Raw genomic sequence first — 21453 nt, 5'->3', positions numbered from 1 at the left:
TCTTCTTTTTTTTGTTCAAATCTACAGATGCCGCCATATTTGGTTCTACATATGTTGTTGTAATTGAATCTACAGACGCCGTCATATTCTAAACATGTTGCTGTGTTTGAATATACATATAACGTTTATATTTAATTTTAAAGATATCGTGGTATTCAAATTAACAAATGCCATCGTATTTGTATCTATATATGTTTTCGTATTTGAATCTACAAAAATTGTCGTATTTGACTCTAAAGATATTGTCGTAATTGACTGTACATATAACGCCATATTTGGATTTACATATAGCATTGTATTTAAATCACCAGATGCCGTAATGTTAGCATCTACAGATGTTTCCGCATTCGACTCTATAAATTCAGTCATACTTAGATAAACAGATGTCGTTCTATTTGGCTCTACAGATGTCGTTCTATTTGGCTCTACAGATGTCGTTCTATTTGGCTCTACAGAGTTCGTTCGATTTTGCTCAACAGATTTGGCTTACGCTTCCGTATACAGATGACAGGAAAATTGTAAAGTATGCAATAAATGGGGTATTTGTGCTTAAGACACTTTCGCCTAACAATTCACATGTAGACATATTTATGTAGGGCGTAAATATGTTCGTTTACTCATTATGTAAATTTGTAACATGCTAAACCACCGGATTTGATAGATAAATAGTTGTTTCATGCGTTGTTATCTCAAAAAATATGATATTGTACGTATTCAGAAGTAAGAATAGAAACAACATGACAACCCGAACGTGCGTGCATTTTATTACATTATAAATGCGTTTATCATCTAGCGTACCCGGGTCCGATTCCCGGTTTCGGCGCATGTGTCCTTGGATGGCTGTCACTATACCGGACGGGTGTTTTTTTATTGGGCACTTAAGGATGTTCGCAAACATTACAAGACCGAAAAGGTCAAATATTTTTCAGAAAAAAACTTCAGCTTTAATTAAAATTCACTCTAAGATTTGCAATTTAATTATATTGAAGTGCTTGGAGACACTCCTTATTCTCACTTTATGAAGTCTAGGACGCGGAAGTACCTCATTTACTTTAAAATACACACACTTGCGCTAGTGGTAAAATCATAAAAAAGAGATAGTCCTAGTCTATGCATGGCAGGTTCAATTCTCTGAGCGTGTATTAGCATGAGCAAAAAGGATTTGCAATGTTCAACTGTGGCACTGTAAATATGAGAAGCATTTCATTTCAATCAGAGACAAAGCAGTCGGAGAGCAATCTTGTGTACTGTGTTAATGCTTCCAAACTAACACAGACACAACATATTGAGGCCGATGACATACTGCTCGATGCCGCCCAAAACCACCGGCTTTCGCCACTTACGTTCAAGAAAGTGTCACTTACACATTCGTGGAAACTAAACCTTTGATGTCGAAACACTAAGGCATTTGCCTTCGCCTCTTCCTAGACAACAAACTAATTAGTTTCTAGTTAAGTGAGATATTAAGTCAACATGTATGTAGTTTTTAATTATTCATACACTTCTTTATGACAATATTTTACACAGTTCATCTTACTATCCCTCACAAGGAAGGATAATTCAAATAAAATGCACATACTAATGGTGTATGCCGCTTATTAGCATACCTCTGAGTAAGAGTTCTTATAAACATCGATACATTTGTAACAAAAAAAACGATTAAATATCCGCAGAATGATTTATGTTTTCATAACACTTTTGTATTTTATCAAATAAAAATAGCTAAGCAAGAACGTAACATGCTAACTTCCCTGTCCCATTTCCTTTTCCAAAACCAATAACAACAGTATATACGAGAAGTAAGTTTTTCTTTTAAAACGTCTTTATCAATTAATATCCCCCAACTCTTGTGAGTTTGCGTTTTAAGAAATGGGTATTTCTGTAGCCTACTAAACTAGCTCACTTCCGCCTTTGAGAAATTGATATGATGTTGACTGTCTCCTTGTTTAGTTTCAGAATAAATTATTTCAGGAGTTTGATTAATAATTCAATAAATCTGCTATTGCTTACTTGTATGATGATTGTGGTGGTGGTGTTTATGATGATAATGATGATGGCGATACTGATGATGAGGAGGAATAGGAGGTGGATGAGGACGACGATGATAATGATGATTACGGAGAAGATGATCATTATGATGATGGTGGTCGTTTTGATGGTGGAGATGTTCGTGGTGGTTATGGTGGTGGTGATGGTGATGGCCGAGGTGTTGATATGCTAATAATGTGGAATATGACATTTCGAAATGATGTTTTAAAGAATATTCCCAAAGTGCGTTCCCTTTAACAAATCATTTGTAACGTGTGTGGTGTTGACCAAACAGCGAACGCTCTTTGGTATTAGACACCAAATGTCGGTCTACAGCTTTATACTATACTGCTACGGAAAAAATATTTTTAATTGATTGGAATCTACTACTTAAAACGATTTTATACTTCAGAATTGTACTTTCAGCTTAATTGTTTATTATATAATTATATGCGATGCAATTTTGTCATAATATTATGACCTTACATACAATTTAAGTCTTTTTCTCTCATAGATACATTTTTTACTATGTAAATTCACAATTTATAAGTAAAACAGCGCCACTTTCGATCCTTATTTCCCTATTGAACTATCGAACATGGGCGCTTTTAACATCATCATCGTGTCTTTTTTTTTCTACCGCATCTTTGAACATACTTGCAACAATCAGTTTGTGCCAAGGAAATTGACTCCTTGTACGCATAACGATTAAGAGCAGCACTCCAATATTAAGAGCATACCTTTACAGGCGCGGTAAAAGCTTTGATTATCCTTAGTTTATGTCTCCTCTTAAACAAACGTAGTATTGCTATACATCAAACAAGAAATAATAGTCGAGAAGCGTGGGATACAAAAAGCGTATTAATGCTCTTCAGCCTTTTCCATTTGTGTAAAGGATTGTATATGTGGTATTCTGAGTATGCTTTATTCGTTTACATGTACGTTTGTATAGGAAGTCGAGTAGCTGTTGTTTATACCATTTATCAGACGCTTGGCGGAGTCCATGATTGTTGTATATACAACAGCTTTGTGAATAACAAAAAATAGAACTTAAACCGTGAAGTTCACTGCAAACAAAAAATAATAATGAGCGACGTTTTGGGAAAACCGGGCTTAATTCATGTGAGTAAAGTATCCTCCCATACTAGCCTGTGCACCCTGCATGCTGATCCAGTAAACGCAAATATTATTTAACTGCACATTGTTTCAATGTTTGTGTTCACGTTATTATTAATGATATTACAACAATTTGCGCTAAACAATTCTTACATTTCGGACTTAATTTTTTTTAAACAAGCAACAAGTCGCCATTACCATCAAGTCATGTTGTGTACTGCTGATCAAGATGCAATATTGTATTTAAGTGTCAGGTAAATGCGACATGTTGTTTCAATATTTGACACACAAAATATTTGTTTTGTTTATTTTCAAACTCTAATCTATGTCGAAAAAAACAAAAGATAGAAAGAGATTTTTCGATTTATTTTTTAATGTACCGGTTGTAGTAGATAAATTTATTAATATCAGGTACATTAAGTTCACGCTTAACACTTGTTATGGAGTTTTGCTAAACAAAAACAACAACAACAACAATATCAAAAGTTCAAATATTTCTAAAGTTTTTAATGAAATCAAGAATGCATCAACAGGTTGGACTACAGTTAGATAACGATAACAAAAGATCATGTACATGAATTTGAAAATAGGAAAATTGAAAAATCAGAAAACATGTTAAACAATGGTAACTCTTCAGTTATTCTTTCGACTGTCTTTTTTAGAGATTGACTTCTGAAAAATAAATCAAACAATTAAAACATTTTCTGAAAACAAAATGGTTAATAAAACTTCACTTCATGACATATATATATATATATATATATGCAAAAAGTCAATGCCGTAAGCGGGTTTTTCAACGAAATAAACAATTTAACATTTACTAACCAAATCATGTTTCCTTGGTATTTCCAGCACAGGCCTTCATTGAGTAAGTGTTCATCTCCGTCGCTCCTGTACGCATTTCTGCAGTTCTTGTGAGCCACGGGATACGGGTCTCTCGAACCGCGTCGCGAATCTTTTAGAGTATATATTGTGATGTTGTGATAAGAAACAATCTAACACTAATACGTGGAAATGTCGGAACAAATTTCGAGTGAATACTTTGAGGTTTAAATTCTATTAGAAACTTTAAGGAATATCTATTATTGCAATATTTAGACAATGTTTAGACATCTATATTAATTCTGATTGTTTATACGTTTTCAACTTAATACCCACCTTTCTATCAAAGACACAGTGCACTAGAAATGTCAGAAATCCCTGCAACAAAGCAATTGTGGACTAACTCAACATGAAAATATTTAATTAAATAGATTCAAAATTCATACATTTTCAATCAATACATGTACATTCATAATTCAAAAGTGCATTTATCAGAAAGCAAGCGTAATTCATATGGGCAATAACATTATGCAAAAACACGAATACAAGAAAAAGAAGCGCAAAAAACTCTTTAAATGTCATGTGACATGTCCCAATCATTCTTAACACCACTGACCTGCAAGATGTTGCAGATGGCGAACAAGTGCTGGAAGACGAGCTTGTCCCTGTGTACGGCGAAAAGGCCGAACAGACATGTGAAACCCAGCACCGGCAGCAGAACGCACATGCTACGTACACCTGTCCTGTAGGAATAGAAAGGAGACAGGGTGTGATGTTAATGTTAGATATTATCAATTAAATTTGGAATGATTGGTAAATGAATTTATAGCTTTGGTTGTGTATTTTCCACGTTTTGAAACAAATCTGCCGTACAAAAAAGTGATGCATAATTTTCAGTAAGAAAGATTTCCAAGTTCCCATGATTGTCATCCGTTATCTAGTTACAAATTAAAACATTTAAAAGATATTGGGTTTGCATAATAAGAAAATATAGTTTATCACATCCACACTTTGTCGTTTAAAGAACTCACTTGATTTGCTCTACATCAGTTCTCTTGGCCATGGCGGACACTCCAAAGAGCTGCTTCAAAACGAGCACCATAATAATTGTGTTTGTCTGGAAAGACGACATTCGGATTCAGCTAAACAATACTTACATACGATGCATGTATATATGTATTTTTTACCTATATTTGAGTCTCAACGTTGAATGTATAAATACAATTGAAACCAATACAGTATTTACTATCTTCACGTCCTTAATTCCCATATTCAAACTGCATTATGCATGAATATAATAAACTGTATATTCTTTGAAATTATTTGTTTCATTGTTAGTACACCAATACATGTAAACTGCACCTGCATGACCACATGAAGACACATGAGGCGTGTTTCTTACCGCCAAGAAGATACCGATTCAACCGTCAACAAACAAGTGTAATGCATATAGATCTTCTTTCCATGAGATGACAAGAACCAAAGAAGGTAGAACAGAGGCCCATAGAGGACGCATTACGACCGTGTCGACGAACAAATGCAAAAACTATAGATGTAACACGTGTAGGTATACTTACCGCGACAATGGTCAGGACAGGTCCAGCAAAGGCCCAAAAGAGACCAGATTCCATCGTCAACCAACAGCTTAATATTCATGAAAAAGTAACCAATACTAAATGTACTCTTTAAAGAATGGCAATGAAAACCTGACAGTAAACAGCAATCAATAAGACAGGCGTTCAAGAAATACATATTAAATACGATGTATGGAAAATTGCGATTATTAACTACTCACAATCGTTCGTTGCCATATCCTATGAGTCGAGTCGCTCCCATTGATATTGCGACGATTATGAGCGGTATTCCTTTAATGTTAATATAATATAGATTGGTATGACATATTATATTGCATGAATATCGGATACAGGCATTAAAAACGTCATATAAACAGTTTCTAACATTCTTAATACATCAATGCAAACAATCGACCGAATCGAAATAGTGGAGTTATACACACCATACGTGGCAGCCAGAAATATAGGAACGTTTTTTTTGCCGAGTGGCCTCAGCACCATCAATGTAATCACTCCTCCCTTCGCCAACATCACGAAGAAGACCACGAGATATACGTAGTGTAGCAACACCGCCACGGCGGTGCACGAGGTCTGTCATTTTAGGGCAAACTTTCATGAGATGACGAGTAGTTAAAAAAATGTTGCTAATATTTATAAGCGCATAATAATAGTATGCCGTGCGCACAGGTGGTTTGCGTGTGGCTATGATATTAATTAGTGAAAACATCATTTTGAGTGTTAAATAATCATATTATAACGAAAAATTATCTTTTCTGAAAAAAAATCACTATCATATATATATATATATAACAAGGTATGCAACTCAAAATCACCCCAAAACGGGGTGCATCGCTTTGAACAGCCTAACTTCATCAATTGTGCAGCGATTTTCACGATCTCGGTCTTATTCAACGCAGAAATGAATTTTCTTTCTGGAAATGTATATGTCTTGAAATATTTTTTCAAATGCTTGGTCAACTTTTAAGAAATAACACGATACACAACTCGCATGACCCAGTTGACAATGATCATGCAGTCTTTATGAATGAAATCTCCAGTTGTAAAGACACACCTCCGCATTGGACCAATGAAATCACTCGTTTGTTTAAAATGTCAGTTAGTTTAAATGTATGTAAACAAAGGATTCAAACAGCGCTGGACAGTTAGTCTTGATGCATAATGTAACGACAAGAACGGTTTTTTTTTCATACGTTTTATTGAAATATGGTATCGAGGTACATGAACTTTGTAGGGAAGATGCCCTTTACTCCGTGAAGATTTCAGTCTTAAAGACTGCATGATCATTGTCAACTGGGTCATGCGAGTTGTGTATCGTGTTATTTCTTAAAAGTTGACCCAGCATTTGTAAAACAAATGCAAGACATATACATTTCCAGAAAGGGAATTCATTTTTTCGTTGAATAAGACCAAGATCGTGAAAATCGCTGCACAATTGATGAAGATATGGCTGTTCAAAGCGATGTACCCCGTTTTGGGGTGATTTTGAGTTGCATACCTTGGTATATATATTTGATAGTGATTTTGTCCACAAAATTTAAATTTTCGTTTTAATATGATAATTTATCATTAAAAATGATGTTTTCACTAATTAATATCATAGCCACACGCAAACTACCTGTGGCCGTGCGTATGTAAAATAATGAATTGATGTGTATTTTAAAATCATGTCAATTTTGATCAAACTCTGATATGCATTCATAAAACTTACAAATCAAGATATTCAACATGGTTATGATGCGCAATGGAAAATATTTTATGAAAACACTGTGTATAGAGCATCATTTGGACGACGTTTTTACCATATTCTCTGTGCGATGTATCCCTATTAAGAATATTAGGTAGGCAATGAAGAGAACGGCACAAAGGTTGATCAACAGCAAAGCCCGGATAGACTTCACCAACCTGAACAGAAAACATAGTAATTGTATTACATGCTATAAAAAATGAAAACATTTTAAGATGTGGAGTATTTGTGATGCCAATATGAGACAATGGCTCACACGCAAATAAGTACACCCACCTCTCGCAACCTGTACATTTGATAATCCAATTTATACACATACCAATTGAATTCAGTGTAATTGAAAGTATTGTCAGCATTGACAAATCATGCTTACAAACTTAAGAAATATTTCCGCAAATATAACTAACTCAAAATAAATTAAAACAAGTATGTGCCCTATATTCGTCTTAGTATTTAATAATAATCAAATGGATCACTATTTCGTTTCTTTATAGCTTGAATTTCTAAAAAGTAAAGACAACTGTTCCGTAACTTGCCTCCAGAAGTAGAGATATGTGACTGCTGTAGATAGAAGACCAACCATTGACAGAATACAACCAACCACGGTGACGGTACTTAGAGCCTGTGGGGCAACCTAAAAATCAAGATCATGTTCATGACGAGTGCTTTGTTAACCACATGATGATATGTATTTGAAACTTTTAATTTAAATACAATATGTACTTGATAGTTGTTTGTGTTGAATTTCAACATTTTGCCTCAGAAAGGAACAACCTTGGTAGTATGGTTTACGTTCACCAATGAATAGTTAAATGGTACTGAAACTCAAAGATGTTCTGTTTTCTTCCGTTTTGATAAGAATTGTGATGCTGTGCGGCTTATTTTAATTTTGTAAGTTTTGTTAATAAATCTACCCCAAGTCAGGGCTTTGGGTGCCATAAAACCGGTTCGAACCAACAACGTTATGCTTTGCTTTTCAGTAACTATGTTTTTGCGGCAACCATAATTTTAATAATGTTTGCTTTACGTTTTGCGTGCATTGTGTTCCTGTTCCTTATTGTTAGCAATTGGTTAACTACCATAAATAAAGGACCGGTAGTCATAATAAGACTAATCGTCTGTTGATGCAACGTGAATATTGTTTTGTTCGTTTTTGAAATATTGTGTGTTGTATCTAAAGACCAACTATGCACAGAGCCTGATGGTAAACCATCAATAGAGGGTAACTTGTATTATAACTGGTTACTGATAACGCTAATAGACCAACTATGTACAGACCATATCACAGTAATGGATCCAATATAATTTATGTTCATACATGTGACTAGTGTAGGTATCGCTTTGCCCTAGTTAAATATCGTTGCGTAGTTCGCAACTCCTTTTAATACGGAAGCTTCCCCGAAAGCTTTCCCGAAACTGTTTATTTTATTATGGGAACGATTTATGGAGAATTAGCGTGGATAGACGTTGTATTCTGGCCAGAAGTAAAAATGCAATACTGCGGTTAACAATTATGCAAAACGTTATATACACAAATGACAGAGATCTCTAATCAAATACGTAAATGACTTTATACAACGACTTGATTAACATCTGCAGGCAGATCAACGTCCCCTGATCCTTCTGATTCCAGTGCAGCTCCACTTTCACATAGAAATCCACCACTCTCACAACCTGAAATATCAATAATAATATAGATGGCCTTGGTATAGGTGATATGGATCGGACAAGAAAGTATAGAGGCTAACATGACATAGACCTTAAGCATGACAGCCTCATGCCTTCTACACATCGTCTCTATGAACTCGATATGTGTCATGAAAATCCTCCAATGGTACAATAAATATGCAGCGAACGTGATAATAAAGGATCAAATATTTTATCCTGAAGTACGAGAGACTGACAGACTGACGGCTAGATCGTTCCCAATCCGCTCATTGTGTACACACCGGTCTTACTGACCTGTGTACTTACGCGAAAGGAATTGTGGGTAGCACTTCTTTTACGAGTGAAAAGTGAAAGCGAAAGAAGTTCAGGTAATCGTGCTTCTGATAATCGATATCAGTCTCAATAGAGATTCAAAACCACATTTAAACATTAATTAAATAACATTTCTTTAAACAACTTAACGTTTTAAACACACAATAAAGAACGATTTTTCTTTCATTATTAACATTTTCATTCCTACGCAGAACTACTTTGGCGGAAGCATAATTCCCCAAACCAGGGGAACGTGATGCGTCTTAGTATAGAGGTGATAATAACGTAGTGACGTCACCATCTATGTATAGAATGCCAATCCGTTTTGATGCGGGCGATTTTAAGTGTACTGGTGTGTAAGTCAATAAAAGGTTTGATGGTGAGCAAAGCATCATTGCGACTTCTGTAAGGAGCAGCAGCAGACAACTCGTCGGTTCGACGAAACATGTTCTAGCGATTGGTTAATTGATCATGCAAACCACACATAATATCAAAACTACAGTTACATTTACTACGTCATTAAACAAAGATAACAATAGGCTAAATAAGTAACTTCAATAATGCATTTTAAATAAAAGTTAAATGTACAAAAGGGTGTAGTGGTATGTATAATTCGTCACAACGTCCATGAAGGGAGTTCTGTAAACATATTTTTTTTTGGTTAATAACAATATCTTTATTCTATTTCATACAATTATGAAAAATGTAAAATTATCAATCAATTGTGGTGATTTTTTGCTTTTATGCAACGAAAGCAAAGAAAAATACAAAATAAGCAAAACGTAATCGTAAACTTTTTACACAAAAAAAAACTGGTTGAAATAAATCAACTACAAAATTAAAAAATAAATAGTAACTGTAACTGCAAAGACATTATATAAGTCAGTCTCTTACTATCTTACTTTATCCATCAAGCATAATATTATCCCCTTTTAAATATTTCCTGTTGATTGAAGGAAACGTCCTCGTTGTATATCCCTTTTTAAGAAAAATATATTTTTAATGATGTTGGTACGATGGTATATCTATCATACAGTACGACGTACACATACGTGTGTTGCTAAAAACATGTATTTGATGCAAAAAACCATATCTGGAGCTCTTGTGTTACAACTGAAACGGATTTTTACGTTTATACTCTTTAAAAAAAAGTCCAGAATATGTTGTTAAGCTGGCGACAGTACATGTGATTACGTTTGACCATTTCAGAGGATTTATAAAAAAATTTAAACACGACAAATGGGACTTTTTTTTATAAAATATCAATAATATGCTTCATATGAACATAAAACAAGATATTCTACACACAGCTGAATAACAGCTAGGTTGGGTCGGTCGATAGTAATAAGATTTCTTTGCTTTTTTCTATAGATCTGTATTCTTATAATCGCTGAAAGACTGCATGGTGTAGTATCATATCAAGCAAAAATAGTACCTTATATCCGTTTTGAAGATACTGGATGAAACGACAGAGGAAGACGAAATAATTTTCAATCTAAACTCTTTTCACAACAAGAGTCTTTCATTATTATCCCTAGCAGTTCAATTCAAATGCCTTGTTGACAAAACTGTGCACAACATACATTCGAGCTTTAAATGAATAGATCGTCAATAAATTAGATTTTAAAATTGGATATAAGTAAAAATGTGTAATATAAATATGAACGAATAAAGGACCCATGTGCTGGGAGTGAAATTTAATGGACAGCTAGTCACAGGTGCGCATAGAACCGTTGTACTTTCTTTCATTGTGGTAATTGTTACGTCATTCGTCACCAAAGTTCCGTCATTTCAAGCAAAGACCTATGTTATCTATAGGTCTTTGTTTCAAGTTACACTTTCAGATAAGACCTTTTCACGCGTGACAAATTCCATTGCAGAACACTGTTATGCTTTGAGTAACCATCTTTCGCTAAACAATCGAACATAATCTGAGTGACCCTGTTACTGAGTGCAGTCAATGAGCAGTTACAGTAGCACGCCATGGTCTAGTCCGACCTTTAATTGTTCTCGCGAACCGAAGAGGTAGGTCAAGTTTGTGCAATGCCGCCCGTGAAGGTAATTAACAATACCTTTCCTAACAGAATTGCGTCTTTCACACATGACGACTGAAGTCCCGCCCGAGGCGGTCACGTGCTGACATCGCATGTGGGTTTGACGACCCACTACCAAATGTGCAATTACCTCCCGCCTGACACCCGACCTGAGCCGGGCCAATCAGGACAACCCAGATAAGCGTGTTAACATCACCTCGGCCCCGTAGTAATTCGATTAAGGTATACCCTATATTACGAATTGTACCAAATGTGTTTATCGGTTGACTCACTTATCTTCTAGCTCACTAAAGGCTTATGTGGTTCCGATGCAAGTAGAAGCACGTCCTCCTCCTACTTTGTTGTAATTATCGTTTCATCGATACCCTGCTACCGGTCTTTCGGCAAATGGCGGGTTTTATTACAAATACTTATTTACATCCGAACAAGTCGATATACATTTCATGAACATACTGATCATCTAGTTGCTCAAGAACTTTGAAAGCACAGGACCCTGATCTATCTAATGATTCGTCGGCACTATCAATTTGGGTTTCGTCATTGTTTTCAAACCCTGTTTCTAAGTTTTAAAGAATACAACAAATATGTAAACCAATACTCAAAATTGGCGCGTTGAGTTGATTATGTAATTTATATAAGTCATTTTACAATTAGATGTATATGCAAGAAAGTTAAAATTTTGTTAAAAATGCACATGCACATGTTGAGCCAAATTAAATATATCACTTACCTGTCCCTTGGCCCTCAGCGAGTGAAATCACAAAACTTAGCATAATATATTTACAATGCAACATCTTTACTCGTTTCGCTCCAACGCTCAATTGAAACCTTGTTTCAAGAAAACAAGCTTTCTTTTTGCACTTCAGAAGTGTACGCATTTGTTTCCGCATGAAGCAGTTGACATTGAGAAATTAAATCATAGTAAGAGTAACTCAATACAACAAGTTTCTTTACTTTTAGTTCCGTATAAGCAGTAAAACCCCTCTTAAACTAAAATACGCCATCATCAAAATGTTAAAATGTTCTCGAATAAGTATAGTTCATGGTAAAACGATAATGAATCCAAATAAAAAAGTTATACCACAAACAAGTTTAGAAAATAGTTTCCAATATAAGTGCCCAAAGCTGCTATATTTTGAACTTTGAGCTTTTGTTTAATTTGTATCAATGTTTTCATAATTTTTAAAAAATGTATTTATTGTGTTTTGGATTTTTCCCTTGTTCAACAGTATTGCAGTCATATCGTGGCTGTAAGTTAGCCTAATGAAACCTTCAGGCCAAGCTTAGCCCCCCTTCCCCTACACACACACACACACACACACACACACACACACACACACACACACACACACACACACACACACACACACACTAAAATTGCTGGGCCATATATATATGAGCATATTAAACGGAATATTATTCTTATTTGTTTAAACATGTGACTTTTTACAAAGAAACAAACATTTTTACTACTAAAGGACTTAAACCTAGCTGCCATGCACTTGCGACTTTAGCGAAATCGGAATGTTTCGGGGGATCTTCGCGACGATCAAGGACCATTCCAAATTTGAACCATTTTTGTCCTTCTGCAAACTTCCTGATTCTTCTGTGCCTGTTCGGAATTGAAAAAAATGTTGGTGTCAAAAACACGTTTTTAAGTTTGGACAGCGAATGTTTCATTCGGGAAGGTTTAGGGATGTTCGGAAAAATGATGTTGAACTGTTCGGAATAGTCTTGAACCCGTCGCTAGTATCTCGGCAACTTTGGAGTGGAGGAGTTCTGGTCCGATCAGTGTGGATAACATATAAAGAATGCTTTCTGAAGATGTCGAGATACTAGCGACGGCTTCCCATGTATTCATAAGACAGGCCTTCGGATCTTCGTGCAGCATGATACTGCCATTTTGCATCCTGTATTATCTGTTCGTAGGAATAAAACATAAAGAGTCTTGGTAGAAGGTTACCGATATAAAACCTTCCCGAGTGGAACATTCGTCGTCCAGATATTAAAACGTTCAGCTTTCAACTTGATTGTTAATGCCGATTAGCCACCAAAACGTTTTAATATGGTTGCAGAAGTGTTTCGATTAGACAGGGTGTTGTCCCAGATCGTCGCGAAGACACCACGAAACGGTCTTTTTTTACAAATCCGTTTCGGGAATCAGTGAAGTTTCATTATATAATGATAAATATAATGACATATTTATGAACTGTCTTAGACGTCGGATGGTGTAGAAAGAACAAACTCATATATGTTTATTTAGAACACACATATGAGCACAATCGGCCAGTAGCGTTTCAATGCTTTATTGGTATTCTTGTCCACAGTGAAATTAGATAGAACTGAAAAAAAAATCATTAATATAAATTATCGGTTGTCTGTGTTTTAAGGTCAGTAAATCTTTTCTCTCCATTGATTCATTTTAAACGCAGCGTCATATTCTTATCTCTGACAAGAGCAATTTTAAATGTGTTATAGTGTTAGCTGCTTACAAATGGTCAAAGTTTACGCCCGACCCCAACAGAAAGTTTTTAAGCCGACCATGATAAATTAAAGAGAACAGAAATATATTCTATTAAGTTTAAATATTTACGGCAATTTCCTGGCTGATGTTTCCCTTCCGCAAATACATTCAGATTAGATCGCAATCTGAAACTTGTAACCGGAAAATCGTTCATCACATTCTAAGAGTTCTATATCTGATTGTGTTTCATGTATGTGCTTGTTGAGTTTAAAGACAGCGACAACTGAATTCATAAATAGCAAAAGTCAAAAGGAAACCTTTTGACATTTAGTGCAATGATATATCTTGACGGTGTTTTTTCTTTAAATGTTCTTTTAAGTATTGGTTTGATATGTGTTTAGTGTGCTGAAACTGCAAAAACAGAAATGCCTTAGAATGAAACGCGTTTCAAAATGTGGGACTTTATGGTCACAAAATAGCTTAAATAAATTGAATAATTTGTCATATATATATATATATATATATATATATATATATATATATCCCTAAGTTTTATCAATTTCTCAAAATAAAGGCTCTATCGTGTATTGACGTTATTTCAGTCAAAGTCGGAACTAATTAAAAACGTTGTAAAAACTATTAATTTCTTAACTAAAATGAACAGTAATGAGTGAAAATTTGCACACGTTATTTGCATGATGTTAAATAAAGAATAGTTGTACTCGTATATGTAATTGATAGCCGTACTAATTTTAATAAGCATTTGTGTAACTGTTTAGAGATATGCTTTACGTAAGGACGCTTGCGAAAGTTTAGTTTAACATGTTATTGTTTAATATTAAATGCAATTGTTTTTTTAAATATTCCGAATATTTGACAATATTTGTTGAAAGCCTTTTGCGTAGCACCATCGGCACTATCTTTCTGACATAAATTTATAAGAAATAAAACCATACCAACCGCAAATTATGAAATGTACAGCACCTTGTATATATTTGTTGTATATTTTGTCTTACAAAGACGTAAGACGTCGAAGGGGTCGGGTAATGTCGTGTTAGTTTTTACGATATTACAGTTTTTGAAAACAATTGAAAACTCATAGATAGTTACTGTATAGAGACACCCGCACGCCATCCAATTTTGAGCGTTAAATGCTTACATATGTAAGGTCCAGAAATTTGACGAGGAGCGGATTCCTGTTATCGCTTTCCATCTCAGGTCCCAAAATGCAGACCGGTAAATTGAAAAAAGAAATAAACAAACCTTTAGTACTATGGGACTGTCAATTTACATTTAATTTAAATGCTTACCAAAACCCAGCATCATCACTAATTCGTGTACGTTGTACACTCATCTTTTATTTACAAAAATGTACTATATAAAACAATCAGACATTAATATGAAGATCAGCCAAGTCTTAAATTACAGTAAGATGTTGTAGTGTTGCTGTTCTTGTATGAATACATCACTTGAAATTTGCCACATAGGGAAATATGTTTGAATCAATGTTATTAACACCAAATTTGTTGTTCGAATGCATTAAGTATTATTTTCAAACCACCACGCGGTACAGTAGAGAAAAATGTTGTATATACATTTCCCGTTAACATAAATCATGAAATCATCTATGTTCAACTCGTTGTAATTCTCAACTCCTTAATAACAGTAACTTTTAAAAGTGCATTTTCTCGGTGTGTGGCTTTAAAAGCCTTCCTCGTATAACGGACTTTTTTAACAATATAAAGAAGTGAAAATATCGGACGTACCTATAAACGTGCCTATAATTACTGTGTGTATTTGAAGTGGTTTTCCGTTTACAATGTTATTAAATACATATAGATCTAATGCTGTTTTTAGATTTTAACAATATGAAGAAGTGAAAGTACCTACTGTATAAATACTGTGTGTATTTAAAGTGGTTTTCCGTTCACATTGTTATTAAATATATATAATGCTGTTTGTGTGAACTTGGTTGAAATTAAGTTACCATTTTTCCCAAAATGTATGTTATTTTTCATATGTTTAACTTTGCACGGTTATTTACCTAAACGCTTTTGAAAAAGGAAAAAAAATGCAGTTGTAGAAACGTGTTTCTGACAACCCAACACTTCTTGAAATGCCTCTTTTAATGCTTGTTATTTGGATTTCAAGAAGTAATTTTATACAGGACCATATTGAGGAGCAAACATAGTAAATTACCAGAAGAATATAATGCAGCATAAATCTATCGTAATTATTCTTTAAATAAATTACTGAACGAATTCAATCGAATATTGATCCATATTATATATAGAAAGGAATGCATATGCATATGTTTTCTTGAATATATCTGATACATTTACTACGGCGAATACGAATTAAAGAAAAGACCTATGAAAAGGTGAATATTGGTCCCTGACTGTCATAAAACAATCAGTGATAAATAACCATTCTTCTAACCGGTGTTTACTTAATATAATCCCCGAGAAGATAGTACTTGCGGATGTAGTTCGGTCATTTACATTCATAAACTATTGACAATTCAACCTCATAATGACCGAACCCGTGCATAAGAAAGTAGCAATGTCTGCTTTGGACCAGTTGAAATCCCATACGACAGTTGTCGCTGATTCCGGTGACATAAATGGTAGGAATTTGTAACTGAAGTCAGTTTCATGTTAGTCATCATTTTTATTTTTAGAAGTTACAAACTAAAAAACTTAGTATCAATATGGGATTTATGTTACTAATGTGTGTTGATAAGAATAAGAACTAGCAAAACAAGCTTAGTCCTTTTCGAATAATGGTGGATCCACCACCAAATGTTATCCCTTACTTTCATGTTATCGGCCCTCCTTCGATGAGGTACTTCACAAAATCCTATTGGACATCGGGTGAAGGTGCGGTTGACTGTATCCAAAAATAAAATGTGACTTAAAATTTTCAACTTGTATGTACACTTTACATTGTTAATGATAGCCGATTACACCACCACTGCCGGCTGAAGAGCAGCCTTAAAACTGTCCACTGTATCTAGCTGAAGCACTTGGTCAGGTAGGCGATTCCACGGGACAATAACTCGCGGGAAGAAAGAATGTTGATAAGCATTTATCTTACAGTGATAAGGAACAGCGCTTCCGTTAGATTTTAAAAGTTGGAAGTCCTGACTTCCAAGCCTAAAATTTTGGACGTCCCAGACATACATTTTGAAGTCCTGATTTCATTTTAGAATTTTAATATACGTACATGTTCTAACTCTATCTATTACCCGATAATCCAGTATTATATCGATTTCTATTTTCAAAACTAAAATACGGACAATATTGATGTCCGCAAACGTCCGCCATTTTACGCAAGTTGAATTGTGGGATGGGGGAATTCCCATTGAACATGGGTTAATCACGTGACGCAATTTGAGAAAATCAGGGACCTATACAAACAAATAGGTCCCTGAGAAAATAGAGCACTGTTCATATTAAGTAATTATGAAAAATCAACGACTGAATTTAAAATGTTACATGTAAATAATGATCGACGACAAATACTGTATCCGAAAACGACTGTACGAAAAAATGTATCTGTTTTGCACATGAAATAATCTGTGCACATTGTTTGACTGCAGAAAATGAAAACCAATTACTTATTAAATACGTAAGCAATATATAATTTGGTTAACATATTGCTTTACAATATGCTATTGCACTACTTTACTTTGCTAATCGACACTTAAAATATTTCAAGATGGCGGACATTTGACTTATAAGATTTTTGGAAACTAGCGAAGATATTTCGTCAGTTGCAGTTCATGTCTGTACCATCTGCTAGCAAATCGGAAATAAATAAATAAAATACCGGGGAAAATCGGTACCGAAAATTTCCGAAATGCAGACTATTAAATTCGTTGTCAAATTATCGCGCACGCGAACGAATTTTCGTGAATTTATTATTAACCAGGTTTTCCGAAGGAAAAAACTGGTTATTAGATTGGCGAATGCGGGCGGGCTGGCTGGCTGGCGGGCGGGCTGGCAGGCGGGCGGAACAAGCTTGTCCGGGCCATAACTATGTCGTTCATTGTCAGATTTTAAAATCATTTGGCACATTTGTTCACCATCATTGGACGGTGTGTCGCGCGAAATAATTACGTCGATATGTCAAGGTCACACTTTGAGTTCAAAGGTCAAAAATGGCCATAAATGAGCTTGTCCTGGCCATAACTATGTCATTCATTGTGAGATTTTAAAATCATTTGGCACATTTGTTCACCATCATGGGACGGTGTGTCGCACGAAAGAATCACATCAATATCTCCAATGTCAAGGTCGCCACGACTAAAAATAGTTCAAAGGTCAAAAATGGCCATAAATGAGCTTGTCCTGGCCATAACTATGTCATTCATTGTGAGATTTTAAAATCATTTGGCACATTTGTTCACCATCATGGGACGGTGTGTCGCACGAAAGAATCACATCAATATCTCCAATGTCAAGGTCGCCACGACTAAAAATAGATTTTTTTTAAAAACAAACTTACAAAGGGGGTTAATTTTGTTTGTTCATTTCAAAAGTTCAGTTTGAGTTTTCTCCCTTTATCAGATTTTTTTTTCACAATGAAAACCTGGTATTGTGACAATTTTGTCCCTTGTTTGTCGGTTTATTTCCAAACTGTCTTCAGATTTTTTTCATCGCAAATCAGGCGATCGATAGACAATTTTTCTATCGCCAGAGCCGAGATTTCATCGCATTGGCGATCAGGCGATGGGTTAATTTTGCAGACTGCTTATTTTCAAATGCTTATAAACAAACGTGTTATCCGAAATCATTTCCAGATTTTATTATTCACGGAAAGTTACGAAAATTCTAGCAACAAATAAAAATTTCTCGTGTATTTCATATGAAAATCATGCGAAAATTAGACTTCATGTACGACATCACGTCATTCTTACTCGGGGAAAGCGTAGACTCAAATATTTGATTGCTTAATAAACACATCGTAACGCAGAGGTCGCTAATGCTATTGTATACAGCTTTTTGTGGGGTCTGGTGTATTCGGCTGCCTGAGCGCTGATTGGCTGATGCGCTTACCAAGAGACTTTGATTGACAGCTGGAAAAATCGATATTGGCCACTCGCTGTGAAATTCATTGAAAACAGTAGCTCTAAGGCGGAGTTAACTGTCTGAATAACCCGATTTACTGTTGACATTTGTACGTGTTGTGTATTAGAAAAAAGCGTACATGCGGATTATCGGACGTCCAAGGGACTTCCACCATTTGCATAATGGACGTACGACTGCCGTTTTCGGACGTAATTTACGCCCGGACGTCCACTAACGGAAGCGCTGAAGGAATGAATTTCATCTCATGTCGAGCTGATGGAACAGGCAGAATTGATGTTGGAACTGCAACTAGGTTGTGCACAACTTTATACATAAGTAGTAAGTCAGCGTTGTTTCTTCTTTTTTCCAAAGAAGGCCAATTCAACTCCTGGAACATTGATGTTACACTACTAGGGATCTGGTATTTAAACGGTTTGCCAAGTACGAATCTGGCGGCATTACGTTGGATTTGTTCAATTTGTGACACTTGTGTTTTTTGTTGAGGATTCCAAATTGTAGAGCTGTATTCCAATTTCAGTCTCACTAGTGTGTGGTAGGCGCATTCTTTGACTTGTTTAGGACAATGTTTTAGATTGCATTTCAAGAAACCTAAGGCAAAGGAGGCCTTTGAGGTGATGTTGTTGATGTGTAGATTAAATTTCAGTTTTTTGTTGAGTTCAACTCCCAAGTAGGAGTGGTTTTTAGCATAGTTGCGGTTACGCAACTATGCTTATGTTAGAGCTACATTTCGAAAACCGACATGGAACGGTTGACCATTATGAAGCCTTACCTGATCAAAAATCAGGCGAAATATCTATTTAATATAGTATATGGTAATTCTAACATTTTTTTATTTAGAAACGTTTTTCTAACGTTTTTTTCCAAGAATATTGCTGACACCGTTTCTAGTGAATTTTTCTAAGACCGTTTTACGTGAAAAAACCTTCTAAGAAACTAAAACAAATTTCGTTCGTAAAACAATTCTGTTCTGGTTGATAGTGATCTCACACAACTTCTTTCTATTTCCTTTGTTTACTGTTCTGGTAGAGGTCAAATTCATTAGGCCCTGGTTTAAGGATATGTAGAATTTCATTGGTCAATTATAAATAGAAATAAACATATTCTCAACAGGAAGTGGGGCATAAAGCACTTTCATTCTTTGTAAATCTGTAAAAAAAAAATAGCGGAGTACGATGAATGTTTTCTGATTTATGACATGGAATCTGCCCTGCCTTTCTATGGATTTAATGAAGTAGAGTTTGAAAGTAATAGAGATGTGTTAATTGAAATTAAAATGATTTACTTTGAGCCAGAAATTAACGTTACGAGTAGAGCTAATGGTTTAAATGTGGCATCGAATTTAATGGATTCGCGCAAATTCTGGACAAGTGTTGTGTCTGTAAAATATTAAGTGGAATGCCGTAAATGTATCAAGTCGGAAAAGAAAATGGATGGTTGCATAATGGTATGCGTGAAATAATGTAATTCTACGTATTTATTTTCATAGTTATGTCATTTTGTAACCATTCACATTCGTCACGATTTGGAATTCCCGTTTCTAAAAATAGAACATTTTGGTAGCATGAACCAACAAGGGAGGCGACTCGTGATGTCAGAAATTGTTAAGGTTACAATAAACTAAATAATCGAGTCATGAATAATCGAGTCATGAAGGTCTGTACTCTCTAAACCAGGGACCTATACTGTATAGGTCCCTGTCTAAATAAATCATCATATTTTCCTCGAAGGCATGTTTTACACTTTAGACTGTTGTTCTGGTTTTATACTGTGGAGATATTGATAGGGTAAGCATAGGTGTTCACTATTAAATACCTGAAATAGGATAAAGTTAGAGATTAAAGTAAATAATGGTACTGCAAAAGGTTACAATCCACTAGAAAACGGCCGAAAAAAGAAGGTGCAAAAACAGTCGATTTTGATTTGAGTCGAACTCTTTTTTGGTTTGAACATGACATACCTTTTTATGTCCCCCACTATAGTAGTAGGGGACATATTGTTTTTGCCCTGTCTGTTGGTTGGTTGGTTGGTCTGTCTGTCTGTCTGTTTGCGCCAACTTTAACATTTGCAATAACTTTTGCAATATTGAAGATAGCAACTTGATATTTGGCATGCATATGTATCTCATGTAGCTGCACATTTTGAGTGGTGAAAGCTCAAGGTCAAGGTCATCCTTCAAGGTCAAAGGTCAAATATATGGGTCAAAATCGCTAATTTAATGTACACTTTGCAGTATTTCAATATTCAAGATAGCAACTTGATATTTGGCATGCATGTGTATCTCATGGAGCTGCACATTTTTAGTGGTGAAAGGTCAAGGTCATCCTTCAAGGTCAGAGGTCAAATATATGTGGCCAAAATCGCTCATTTTATGAGTACTTTTGCAATATTGAAGATAGCAACTTGATATTTGGCATGCATGTGTATCTCATGCGGCTGCACATTTTGAGTGGTGAAAGGTCAAGGTCATTCTTCAAGGTCAGAGGTCAAATAAATGTGGCCCAAATCGCTTATTTTATGAATACTTTTGCAATATTGAAGATAGCAACTTGATATTTGG

General features: G+C 35.2%; 2 protein-coding genes across 2 annotated transcripts in view; one reads left to right on the top strand and one right to left on the bottom strand.

Annotated features, from left to right (window-relative positions):
• Positions 1–3545: 3545 nt before the first annotated feature.
• LOC127853440 (adhesion G protein-coupled receptor B2-like) lies at positions 3546–12143 on the bottom strand. The gene is made up of 12 exons (XM_052387983.1): positions 12070–12143; positions 8882–8979; positions 7842–7939; positions 7361–7463; positions 5984–6131; positions 5762–5831; positions 5544–5610; positions 4998–5083; positions 4583–4709; positions 4303–4344; positions 3970–4099; positions 3546–3816 (listed from the first exon to the last, which is right to left on the bottom strand). The coding sequence occupies exons 1-11, from the start codon at positions 12131–12133 to the stop codon at positions 3974–3976; spliced, it is 1029 nt and encodes a 342-aa protein (XP_052243943.1). The 5' UTR covers positions 12134–12143; the 3' UTR covers positions 3546–3816; positions 3970–3973.
• Positions 12144–16239: 4096 nt separating this feature from the next.
• LOC127853441 (transaldolase-like) overlaps positions 16240–21453 on the top strand; it is a 29975-nt gene continuing 24761 nt past the window's right edge. Inside the window, exon 1 of the mRNA XM_052387984.1 lies at positions 16240–16429. Within this exon, the coding sequence (XP_052243944.1) occupies positions 16336–16429 (94 nt within the window). The 5' untranslated portion in view covers positions 16240–16335. The remainder of the gene's footprint in view (positions 16430–21453) is intronic.

The sequence above is a fragment of the Dreissena polymorpha genome, chromosome 12, assembly GCF_020536995.1.
Source record: "Dreissena polymorpha isolate Duluth1 chromosome 12, UMN_Dpol_1.0, whole genome shotgun sequence".
NCBI classification, from domain to species: domain Eukaryota; kingdom Metazoa; phylum Mollusca; class Bivalvia; order Myida; family Dreissenidae; genus Dreissena; species Dreissena polymorpha.
Note: the sequence above shows the minus strand (reverse complement) of the source record. Positions and strands in the feature narration are given on the sequence as shown.